This window comes from Suricata suricatta, chromosome 9 (genome assembly GCF_006229205.1).
Source record: "Suricata suricatta isolate VVHF042 chromosome 9, meerkat_22Aug2017_6uvM2_HiC, whole genome shotgun sequence".
Lineage (NCBI taxonomy): Eukaryota > Metazoa > Chordata > Mammalia > Carnivora > Herpestidae > Suricata > Suricata suricatta.
The window spans coordinates 63,307,307-63,317,162 of NC_043708.1; the positions used below are offsets into that span (position 1 = coordinate 63,307,307).

Sequence of the window (9,856 nt, forward strand, 5' to 3'; positions counted from 1 at the left end):
ATGGGGAAAGGGAAGGGGGAAAATAGGTGTAAACCGAGAGGGAGGCAAACCATAAGAGACTCGTACATACAGAGAACAAACTGAGAGTTGATGGGGGTGGGGGAGAGGGGAAAATGGGTGATGGGCATGGAGGAGGGCACTTGTTGGGACAAGTACTGGGTATTGTATGTAAGCGATGAGTCACGGGAATCTACCCCCAAAACCAAGAGCACACTGTACACACTATGTTAACCAATTTGACAATAAATTATATTTTAAAAAATAGAGTGGTGTTAAAATCTGTAAAGGATCCCTTTAAAATCTAGGATAAAAGTAATTCTTGGCTTATGTTCCATTTACAGATAGGTAATGAAGGTTTAGCTGCTGACCTAACTGATGATCCTGATACTGAGGAAGCACTGAAAGAATTTGATTTTTTAGTAACCGCTGAAGATGGTGAAGGAGCTGGAGAAGCACGGAGTTCAGGGGATGGCACAGAATGGGGTAAGGTCATAAAAAAAATATATAGGGGTGGGAGAATAGCCCTTAAAGAGGTATTGCTTTTAAATATACATATGGAATGTGAGTATTTGAATGTATGCTCGAAGTTAAGCAAGAACAGGGAGATGTGGTATTGAATAATTTCAGTATATTTTGCACCAATTTATTAGGTTTGGTGACAAAACTATGTTTAACATATATCTTTTGGTAGATTTTAAGTTTTGAAGCTTATCTTGATTTAAAGTTGAAATAAATTCAATTTTTTTCTTTCTAGCAAGTTAAAAAAATTTATGCATGTATGTATGTACTTTTAAACATTCCCATTATTTAATTTGGCAATGAATCTAGGTTTAAAGAAGACTTAACTCTTTTGTTACACCTCTATATATCTGATTTATTACTAGAAAGTAATAATGCTACTAATCCTGAATTTTAGATTTATGTTGAACAAGGTTTAGTGAAGATATTAAACTTTATTACATACAATATTTAGTATGCATATGTTAGGGCTAGCCTTTGGAATGATATGTAATGCTAATAATAATATGGCCATAACTGAAAGAAAACATTTCTATTTATACAGGGTTAAAAACCTCATTAAATCATAAAATAAAAGTGTAAAAATTATATTAAGATAATACCTGAGGTCCAGCATGTTGTTCATTCAATCAGCTTTTAATATGAGCATGTCATCTGGCAGGTAGAACATACATTGTGTTTATAGGGCTTTATTGGAGAAGGTTCCTATGTGCCTTAATGCCGATTTCAAAGAACACCACAAAGTTGCTTAGCTATTGGCAAGAGGAATTATCACTAGATACTTAAAAACGACTTTGGTGATGGGAAACATGTTATGTAAAAATGCTGTACTTATGTATTGAGACTGAATATTGCTAATAGAAATAAAACCTAATAGGTCATATAATTATTTACTATCTGATCACAATTCAAGCGTTTAAAACTCTGGATTTTGTTACCAGCTTTCTTATTGTTTATAATTCTTAAACATTGTTTGAGACCTTCACTTACCTCTTTTTCCAAGTGGAAAGAGAAGAGGCACTTTAGTTGAAAATATGAAAAAACTTCAGAATTACTTTATACACTTAGATTATACATTTCTGTACTTATTATTTGAAAATGGCTGGTTTACTTTTCTTAAGAATTAGCCCTGCTCAGGCAACATGGTAAAAGTATTATAAAGTTTTCATTAAGCTTTTTTGTGCAACCCATTCATTGTTGGAAATACCTAATTTTTTCCCCAGTAATTTCTAAAATACTGTTTTTTCTAAGTTTATTATATAGTTATATAAATACATTTATATAAATATATTTTAGAACCCACAGATACATGTGAAGAAATTAAAAATTACCTATAATGCCACTATGTAGAGAGAATCATGATTAACATTTATATATGTATATTTATCTTTATTTAACAAAGGATTTTGCAGAATGATGATTTATAACCCACACTTTTCACCTAATACATTGTCCTTCTGCAACAGCATTTTTAATAGCTTCATGATACTCTGTCAGTATGTTCCATTATTGGGGTTTTACTGAGGAATATTTAGATTATTTTTATTAAAGAAAATAGTCAGTTTTTGAATACCTGTATAGCTAAATCCTGGCACATAATCATTCCTGCGTTCTTCACCTAAAATTGCTGAAAATTTATTAGTCAAAAATATAAAAATTTCAGTAATTTAATTTTTATAAAATGGCATTATTTCTTTAATAAGGAAGTGCCATACATATTATTTACAGTTGATGGTCCTTCTGTACTAAGACTTTTGGCTCTAGAGCAGTTTGAAGAGCAGGCCTAAATAGTGAATGATAGCTATAAAATGTCACTTACTTTTGCTATTAGTATTTGTGTGACCTGAATCTCTGTGTAAATGGAAGTAACTGAAAGTTTCTTCCAGATGAGACTAAAACATCTTAAAAGCATTTTAAGTTTTTTAGAAAGAAAAGAACAAAATGGTTTTGGCATTTCTTTCCTTAACAAATAAATACTGACAAGGATCTTTGTAGTGTTTCTGGATTTATCTTTTCTACTCAACAGGTTTTATATTCAGTTTTTCTAAAACAAAGAGGATGGATATACAAACTTACGTTTACTTAACTCATTTGCTTTAATTTGAATTTACTTACACAGATGGGAAGGTTGTGGTTTTGAGATTTAAATTATTGGGTAAAGGCAATTTTTTGTTTTATTGTTTTTGTTTTTAACAAGTAATGTATTCTAATGAAACAACCCATTACACGCCCACAGTGGAGAGTCTCTTATTTTGTATGTTAGAAATCTGCTCAGATAGATCAAAGTTTGAATCCTTTTATCCTGTAAAACTGCTTTTAAGAAAGATTTTAAATCTTATTTTTTTTCTCTTATCTACATTAGGTAGTCTGAGTTTAATTTTGATAGTTTCGTGTTTTTCTCCTAATCAAAAATGTTCTTGGGCATTTCTAATTTTGATCTTTCTCTCATGGAGACTTGGCATTTTGAGCATGTTTGTTTTTTTTCTCCTCCACCTGAAACTGTGATTTGTGGAAATTTATAGACTAAAGAATGTTTGTATTTAAATATAATGGGTAGTTAAACTATTGAATATATGCATATAGTTAGTTATGTTTTATATTACATTAAGTAGATTTATATAATTTCTATGTTTTGATAGCATTATTGTAGAAGAATTTTATGTTTTTGTGGTTTTGAATTATGGGTCATTTTGTGTGTGTGCATATTTGTGTTTCCTTTTAAACAAAAAAGTTCCCCTGACTGATTCAACCTCATTTCTTGGTATTTTTCCCCCTAGATTTTTAAAAAACAGAATTAATATGTAGAAGATTATGCTGCCTCTTCCCTTTTGCTCTTAACTATTTCTTAAAAGCAATATCAAATCAGCTGTTACTTACCAGGCAAGTTTCAGGATGTTTTTTGGGCACATATGCATTCACCAACCTGTTCTTTACACTGCCTTGAGTTAACCTTTGTTTTTTAGACTTTAGTTTATCTCACAAGTAATACTTGTTTTTTTCCTTAGGCTTATTGTTTTTATTTTCTTTTGCTTATTTACTCCAGTACCCTTTTGCTACTTTAATTACAATTACTCACAGCTTTATTTTTTCTACATAGGTCTTTTAAAAAACTGTTTGGCTATCTTACTAAATTTTCTGTCCTGTGGAATTACTTGTGTAAAGTTTGTACCACTTAAGCTTTTTTTTTTGCTTCTGTAGTTTTAAAGTGTGTCAATTCAGCTTAATTTAAGTGGTCATTTTTAAAAATAATTAATTGCTAGCTTTATTAAGATGAGTGGAAATGATTAATTCTTCAGAACACTTTTTTGGAATATTTAGTACATGCACAGAATGACTTCTGATACAGCACAGATTTCTGTAAACTTCATAATTAGAGTACTTGAAAAGTGAATTCTCTGCTTAAATAAGTATTACTACAGTATTACTAACAGTATTAAAATTTGCAGATCTGATGAATGACCTTATGTATAAATTTCATTCTTGAGCGACCTAGTTTTTAAGTAATTCAAGTTGGCAAATTAACTTAAAGTTTTGGAGAAGGGACTACCTAAGATTATAGGTATATCTATAGAGGTAAACGTGATAATTATAGTAGACAAGGCTCAAGGTACAGTAAGTAATTGAGTTTCTGTGTGTCATTCAAATATGAGAGCTTCTTATATTTACTAGAGACAGCAATACGTAAGAGGGTAGAAAAGCTTTTTAATGTCCACTGTATATGAGTAATGTCCACTGTATATGGCCCTAAGCAGTTTACAAGACTTGTGAGCTAGAATGTAATGAGTTAACCAAAAATTTAACAAGTGTGTTTTCCCTAAAATCTCACTATTTTGTCAGTCTTATATGATTGACATAGGCTATGTGTTTTAGTATAATTTCTATTTAGTGACATGTTTATAAAAATCCCTAAGTTATTACTCTTTAACATAGTGTTAAACTTCCTAATAATGTGGCTGTTTTAAAACTAAACAAATGAAGGAAAAGTCCTCAATACTTAAAGTAATTCTTCTTCTTCTAGATTACCAAAGAGTAAAATTTTGGGGGGCACAAGTATTTACTTACAACAAATACAGATTTGTTTTTCAGCTCAAATAGCTGAAGTTTCATCTTTAGCAGATGTACAGCAATGTATGTTTTCACTTTTCCATGCTTCTCACTGCTTTTATCTTACCCTAAAAACAATCAACCCTAAAAAAATTCTTCAGTGGAATTTGAGTTTTGTTTTTTTGTTTTTTTTTGTTTTTTTGTTTTTTTGCTAATCTTAGTTGTAGACCAATGGAAGAAGGTAATGAGATGTTGGACTCTTTGGGTGGGGCGGGGGCCAAGGTGGGCTTCTCTGAATGCTTTGTATGTATTATTTGAGACATTGTATTTTGGAACTATATATGTATGTATTTTATTGGACTAGAATGCCTCTCCATTAGTATAGTTATCCCGTGCATGCAGAATCAGTGTGACAGAAGGTGCATGAGTATTTTCATCAATAAAATGGCACTGACCTTTCCAGCTTGCACTCTTATGAGTAGTTCGCATGTAATTCATTCATTTGCTTTTATGATGCTGGCTGAATAATTTTTATTAACATTTTTATAAAGATGCAGTGATCTATTTTGTATAATGTTAGCTTTGTAATGTCAGTCCATTGAATATTAGTCATTGAAAGAATAATAACCTTCAAATTTGATTCATAGTAATGAAGCACCATTTAACTGTTAGTATTTAACTGTTTAGAAACTCTTGAGATAGGCATTTTGACTTTGAGCTGTGAATACCAAAACTGAAACTGCACCTTTAAAGTATTCTGGGTATATGCTGTTAGTACATTTTATTATGATTATTAAAGCTATAACAGTTAACTGCCAACAGCTTGCATTGCCAACTGCTGATTGTTTTTCTTTTAATAATATGCTGCATGTAGATAAAGATGACCTCTCCCCACCTACTGAGGTTTGGGATGTAGACCAGGGGCTAATAAGTAAACTGAAGGAACAGTACAAGAAGGAACGAAAGGGGAAGAAAGGGGTGAAGAGTAAGTGCAGATTCTATTATAATTTTTGTATACCAATCTTTGAGAAAAAAAATTCATCAACTCTGTGTTTTTTTTGTTTTTGTGTACTGGGAAACTAACTTAAACTTTGTTGTGTAATTGAAATTTATTTGAATGTAATTTAGGATGTGTTATTGATCAAATGAAAAATCATTTAAAATATGTTAATGAGGATGAAGGAAAGATTTCAAGGAAGTTTTTTTTTCTAAGCTTTAAAAAGTTTACCAAATTGTAAGGAGTATTGTCCTTGGAATTAAAAGTAATAAGAAATTGCTCAAAAGGGAGGAAGTATAAATTTCCTTATTTTTTATAAATTGTGTTATAGGTGTAATGGGCTCGTATCCAGGTTACATTTTTTAGTTTTGGATCCTTAAATATAGTAAATTCAGAAGGCCTTTCCATTCTTGTTGCTTTCTGGTCTAACAGCAAACCATGACACAGCAGAATAATCTCTCTTGGGTAGTATTTTCTTGACTTCTGTGGCAGAAGGCCAGAAGAAAGGGTAGTGATGGCAGTTAGGTTTGTTTGGTCAGGAGTTGAGTGAGTAGCATTTGATACATCATAGTATTTTTCACTGTGTTGTATCCTGACCAATGTATTTTAAGAGTATAAATTTAGATATAGCACCTCTCAAAGATACTTATTTCCGTTTTGTGAATCAAACTTAAAAGCCACATGAACAACACCTTCAGACCTTTGAGAATTAAATGAAGAAACTTGACACCTACTTTGGTGAAACTTTATTTTGAACTAGCCAATGATTCTTGCTAGTCTAACTTTTTTGACTATGTCAAGGACAAAGTGAATGGCAAAGGCTAATACATACCACCATTGTGTCATATTCTTTTCTTTGGTCACAGATAAATGAGTTTATAAAATGGCATGTGTAATGGAAATGGGTATAATTTTTTTTTTCATTAAAAATCTTTGTAAATGGTTTAATGTAGGGGCGCCTGGGTGGCTCAGTCGGTTAAGCGGCCGGCTTCGGCTCAGGTCATGGTCTCAGTTCGTGGGTTCAAGCCCCACGTCGGGCTCTGTGCTGACAGCTAGCTCAGAGCCTGGAGCCTGCTTCAGATTCTGTGTCTCCCTCTCTCTCTGACTCTCCCCTGCTTGTGCTGTCTCTCTCTGTCTCTCAAAAATAAACATTAAAAAAAAAAAAAAAAGATTGGAGAACTATGTGAAATGGGCAAAAGGGGGTTGCTGTGATTAAATCAGGACCTGGGGCCACAGAGCCATCATGCCTGAGGTTCTCATGTCTCAATACCATTTCATTATCTAGATAACGTACTATATTATTTAGCCAGGTCCTTTTAATTTTGATTTTATGTTATTTTTTTTTCAAAAAAGGAATTAACTTTGTTTATATAACCATAAAGTAATGCGTGCTTGTTATTCAAACCATATAAGAAGTATAACATATAGAAACAGCAAAAAAAAAGAAAAACGCCTGCAGATTTCATTTTAGTGGTTCCATAGTATTGCACTTTGTAGATTTAACCTGGCCTCCGTTAGATAGACCATTAGATTATTTCTCATTTTTAATGTTTTTATAAATGTCAACTTACCTATGTAGAGACAGAGAGATAAAGGTGAGGTTTCCAACAAAATGTCTTAGTAATGAAGTAGGAGATAATGTGCTTTTTGCACTTACTTTGTGCATTTAAATAAAATCTCTTTACTCTTGAATGTAGAGTTCAATGTGAACATATTGGCTCTGAATCCCTGATATGAAGATAATACTTAATGGGGAAAAATTGAATTTTTGAGAGAGAGAAAGAGACAGAGACAGAAACTGAGAGAGACAGTCTGAGCTGGGGAAGGGCATAGTGATAGGGAGACACAAAATCTGAAGCAGGCTTCAGGCTCCCAAGTTGTCAGCACTGGGCCCAATGTGGGGCTTGAACTCAGGAACCGGGAGAGCATGACCTGAGCTGAAGTTGGCCACTTAACCAACTGAGCCACCCAGGCACCCCTACTTTTTAAATTGATGTGTCATAACTTATAATGTCTTAATCTAGGTAGATCATCATCATATGAATACAAAGATAATTTTACATGAAAAGGATAATTCATGAATTTATAAAATTCTTATTAGCTATCTTTGTTGGATTTTACTCTGCTATTTTATCAGATATAGCTTTGTACAAGATAGAATAATTCATAAATGGAAATCTTTTGATTTATTTCTTTTATTCCAAAATGTGAATGAATTATACCCAATGGATCATAACACTACGTTTCTACAGATTTGTTCCACCTTCTTAAAGGGAAGAAAATTTTTTGCTAATTTTAGCACATAGATTTAGCAGATATAATCCAACCTAAATGCCAAAAAAAAAATGCTTTTTTTTTTTAATGAAAAGAAAAAAGGCGAGCATATCAACTTTTTAACTTTGTAAAGACTCAACCATTATTTGACTCTTAATTGAAAAGAATTCTAAAATCCAGACCTAAAAACAAATGGTTGTCTTCTAACTTGTTTACTTCACTCTACTCTTTTTCTACCTGAGGCAAAAGAAAATGACTTTGAAGTGACATTTTTGCCTTACATTGTAGATACAATTCAGTATTAGTTTCACGTCATGCTAAGTGAGATACATTTAGGAGATGTACTTTCTGTTAATACTTCTAAAAGTAGAGACCATGAAACTCAAGAGACTTGATGCAGTTATTTTGCTCTATGGCTTCATAAACGTTAAGCTTTCTTTTCTTTTTAACTTTTTATTTTGACATAATTTCATATTTTAGGAAAAGTGCTGTTGCAAGAAAAGTACAAAGAATTTTCTGTAATTTTCACCCAGGTTCCCCAAATGTCAATATTTTACCACATTTGCTTTATTATTTCCTCTCTATAAATACATACAATTATTATGAACAGTTCAGAAAATAAGTAGGTTGTAGACATGCTGTTCCTTAAATGCTTTAATGTATGTTACCTGATCACAGAAACATTACCTAAGTGACCACAGTGCACTGATGAAAAAAATTAGTATTTTTAAAATATAAATTATAAGTGATTATCCCTGGATTATTTTCTATTTTTTTAATTTCATATGTGTGTCACTTGCTATTCCAGATCCAAGATGACAAACCATTATCAGAAAATGTAATATTTTCAAGTCTGAATTTTGTCCAAATATCTATATTTTGAACATTTTAACATTTAAGGAGAAATTATTTTTTTGCAGTAATAACATTTTGCAAGCTTTTAAAAACAACTTGGCACATACTATGAAATATCTTTGATATTTAAGCTGCTTCTTTCTAGGAGAATAGTATAAATTTCAAGAGCCCATAAAATAGTTCAGTATTCTGTCTTGCATCAAATCAGAGACACACAGCAGTTGTTTCATAGCAAAAGGATGCAACTGGTTTAATACTTCCTGCTTTAATTTCACACTTTTAAAACAGACCATTCAGTTCTTTAACTCAGATTTCTTTTATTTTTTTATCCCCCCAACCCTTGCCCCGAGGAAACATCTTAACTTCGACATTTTCACAACAGTCATAAAATAACAGATTGATAGTCTTTCAAGTAGTAAGCTTTTAAAAACTACAGAATCACTTTGTAACTAAACTGGTTGATTTTCCTTATTTCCTTATTATTGTGATGTTATTTTTTTAAGATGATACTTTATCATGTGAAAACTTTATTTTAGTTAGAATAATAGAAAGTAGAATGGATCTAGGAAACGTAAGTAAATCCGTATTATAAACTTGCCTTTTCCAGATTGCCTTTTAAAGGTTGCTTTCACTTCAGAATGTAAGTTTTGAGTAACACAGGGCACTTTTGAGAAAAGGAAAATGTTAGATTCGGTAATAAAAAAAAGTACTGTTTTATTTAGAATAACACAGTCTGCGTAAAGATAAATTTCATACATCATGAATATGTGTGATTGAGAATATGTATAGGTTTAAAAATACACAGCAGTCATCAGTCGATAGTTTGGCTTACACGTGCATGACAGCGAGTCCCAAATATTGCTGAGTAGGGAAATAAAATATTCAAAGGCACAATGAGAGAAACTGAGAGACACCATTAAAAGAATATTTCCTGAAGTGACAGGCTCTGGACAGTCAATAAGCCTCCTTTAACAGAGAAATATTAACAGGTGCACAGTGCTCAACAAGCTTTCTAAAGGTGACAAGAGACAGAAAAATCACAAAAATGACAAAACGAAGGAACTCTCCCCTGAAGAACCTCCAGGAGGAAGTTACAGCCACAGAACTGCTCAAGGCAGATCTAGACAACATATCAGATCAAGAATTTTAAAAACTTGTCATAAAATT

General features: G+C 32.0%; 1 protein-coding gene across 2 annotated transcripts in view; it reads left to right on the forward strand.

Moving 5' to 3' along the window:
• The window catches only part of STRN3 (striatin 3), a 99,857-nt gene that overhangs the window by 61,509 nt on the left and 28,492 nt on the right, over nt 1-9,856 (forward strand). Inside the window, exons 7-8 of one of the 2 annotated variants that reach the window (XM_029950400.1) lie at nt 342-483; nt 5,438-5,548. In XM_029950400.1, the coding sequence (XP_029806260.1) occupies nt 342-483; nt 5,438-5,548 (253 nt within the window). The remainder of the gene's footprint in view (nt 1-341; nt 484-5,437; nt 5,549-9,856) is intronic. The other variant, XM_029950401.1, reaches the window with a different exon arrangement.